This window comes from Nanorana parkeri, unplaced genomic scaffold, assembly GCF_000935625.1.
Source record: "Nanorana parkeri isolate BGI_ZX_2015 unplaced genomic scaffold, ASM93562v1 scaffold1584, whole genome shotgun sequence".
NCBI classification, from domain to species: Eukaryota; Metazoa; Chordata; class Amphibia; order Anura; family Dicroglossidae; genus Nanorana; species Nanorana parkeri.
The window spans coordinates 341255-344406 of NW_017307852.1; the positions used below are offsets into that span (position 1 = coordinate 341255).

At 40.7% G+C, this 3152-nt stretch overlaps 1 protein-coding gene across 1 annotated transcript; it reads right to left on the minus strand.

Moving 5' to 3' along the window:
* Positions 1 to 1668: 1668 nt before the first annotated feature.
* Positions 1669 to 2478, minus strand: LOC108798913 (olfactory receptor 11L1-like). Its single transcript, XM_018570719.1, has one exon. It carries the CDS (start codon positions 2428 to 2430, stop codon positions 1669 to 1671), a length of 762 nt encoding a protein of 253 aa, XP_018426221.1. The 5' UTR covers positions 2431 to 2478.
* Between the last annotated feature and the right edge of the window lie 674 nt (positions 2479 to 3152).

Here is a 3152-nt window from a genome sequence, read left to right on the forward strand (position 1 = left end):
CTGGAGCAGACAGAATTTGGAGCAGTTGACAATGTCAACCAATCAGCATCTCTCTTCAGTTTGCTCAGGTAAGATTTGAAAATGAGACAGGGAAGCTGATTGGTTGCAGTGCAAATCTGCTCCAGTATTTGTTTGCTCCAGTTTTGATAAATTCCCCCAATCTCTTTTATTCATTGCAGGTCACTATTACTGTATAGTACCATCCTAAGTTACTCAGAAGCTCAAAGCTATGAATCGGGGCAGAGATTCCATGAACAGGTGCCAAAGCAGGTAATTATGAAGTCTGCTCTTTACAGTATATTCTTGCATATGCCATCTCTAGAAAAAAGCTAATCAGGAGTAGATATGTGGAGGCGACCACGGCAGCCAGGCGTACCTATCTAGATTAAAAACAGGACCCCACACCAACCACTAGAGCCTCTTGGCTGTCAGCCAAACAAGACTGTGACCACTGGCTCCGCCAACTAGAAATGATAATTAGGTCACCCAAAGATCTGGACCTTTTCAAATTTGGGAACAAGTCAGGGAGACTTATGGCCAATCTGGCGAGAGGCAAACTAGCTACCACACACATTACTCAATTGTTAGATGAGGAGGGCAAGATACAGTCGAAACCATCAGCCATATGCAAACTTTTTAGCGATTTTTATCAAAATCTATATAAACATGAAGGAGGGGATGATTGTGCCGGTTCCTCTTTTTTAGAAACCGTATCCTTATCTTCTCTAAACGAGGAAGAGCTGGCCTCCCTTAACGGTAAAATATTGTTACACAAATCTGCAGATTTCTTTGAAATATTCCCTCATGCCAATGAAGTGTTCAGGCACATGGCCTCCTACTTGCTGTTCTATGTTGTCATTCTGTCACATGCATTCCTGATGGAGAATACAAAGGGCTGTGCAGAAACACATTGTGCAGACATGGTCCACTATTGTCACTGTCAGTAAACTTGTCCAGAGCAATAAAGTGAGAGGGTAAAAAATGGGTGAAAAACAATGTTTTATTAAAATGATAATGATAAAAATAATAATAATAATAATAATAACAACAACAAAGAAATAAACAGACTGAGGGCATGTTACCTGAAATAGCTAGAGATCACTGCCCTTACAACCCCATTGCATATCAATTGTCAAACTCTCAGTACAGGCAGGTTGTACCCGGGAGCCACACAATAACCACCAAAGGACAATGTGGGGCTCTCAAGCCCCAGGTTTGGGCACCAGGGCTCTTGGTTCAATGCATAAAGAAGCTATTCAGCCTTCCATTTGGTCTTAGACCTGTGAAAGTATACCAGGAAGAACCTCCCCAAACATAGATAAAATAGATAAGTAGATAAAGAAACAGACTGAGGACATGTTACCTGAAATGGCTAGAGATCACTGCCCCTACAACCCCTTTAAATATCAATTGTTAAACTCTCGATACTGGCAGATGGTACCCCGGAGCCACACATTAAGCACCAAAAGACCACGTGGGGCTCTCATGCTCCTGATTGGGAATCAGGGCTCCTGGTTCAATGTATGCAGACACTATTTAGCCTACCTCTTGGTCTTAGGTCTGTGAAAGTATACCAAGAAGAAACTCCCTAACAATAGATAAATCATACAAACTCAATGGTTGTGATAGGATTTGAACCCATGACCTCGTTGTTGCACTATTAGACAACTAAGCTGTTGTGTTGAGTCTCAAAAGTTTCCATAAGACAAGACAAAGTTCTTCATTTCTTAAACTGTAAATTAATGGGTTAAACAATGGGGTCAGCACGGTGTACAGTATTGATAAGAACTTGTTCGTGTTAAAGGAGTTTCTTCGGTAAGGCACCATGTATATTACAATAAGAGGACCATAATATGAGCATACTGAAGCCAAGTGTGAGCTGCAAGTGGAGAAGGCCTTCTGTCTCCCTGCAGAGGAGGAGATCCTGAAGATGGTTATAAATATATACATGTACGTCCATATAATGAATGAAAACGTGGAGGCCACCACAGGGACGGAGAGGATTACAACTTCTGTTCTCACCACCGAGGTGTCTGAACAAGAAAGATCCACAAGCGGATCAAAATCACAAAAGAAATGGTCAATGATGTCAGGCCCACAGAAGTCCAGCTGACAAAGAAGAATTACTGTTGTTAAGACAACTGTAAAACAAAGAAAGCAGGAGACAGAAACAAGAGTCCGGCAGAGTTGGAGATTCATTATCTCAGCATATCTCAAAGGGTTACAGATAGCCATGTACCGATCATAGGACAGGATTGTTAGCAGAACAGACTCTACACTACCTGAGGCGATATACACATAGAACTGAATAATGCATCCTGCAAGGGACATGACACTGCCATTTCTCAATAAGACGTGAAGCATATTAGGGGTAATGTTAGCAGTGAACAAGATCTCAGAGATGGAAAGATGTTTGAGAAAGTAAAACATCGGGCATTGTAGCCGTTGGCTTGTGGAGACAAGTGTAATGATGAGGAGATCACCGGTTAGAGTTATTAGGTAAGCCATGAGAAACAAAGTAAAAAAGACGGTGTTATAAGGTGCACAGAGCTGGAAGCCAAGTAGAAAAATCTCTGTGACAGTCTTGTTTCCAACCATTCTATAGCAAGTTATGAAGAGCTTTCTGGGATGCTATTGGAAGTTTGGGGGAACCTCAAAGGATCCTGAAAAAAAAAATTGTTGTATAAATATTAGACATGTAAGTTTCATTTCATTCCGAATTGAAATTTGGACACATTTCTTTAAATTCAGACATGCGGATGCATTCCAATTTCCAAATTCAAATGTATCTAAATATCGGATGCATTTGAATTATTTCCAATTTGAACAAATCCAAATTCCCCCCTCCCCCCCAAATTTCATCCAAATTTCATCCAAATTTCATCCAAATTTCCAAACTCCCAATTCTAATGACCAATTCTAATGACCAATTCTAAGGACTAAGATGACAAGTAGGAACTAAGATGACTAGTACGGACTAAGATGACCACTACGGACTAAAATGACCAGTATAGACTAAGAGGACCAATACAGAATAAAATGACTAAGAGGACTAGTACAAACTAATGGACCATTACGGACTAAGATGATCAGTATGGACTAAGAGGACAAATACAGAACTAAAATGAACACACACCCCCCACCCCTCCAAA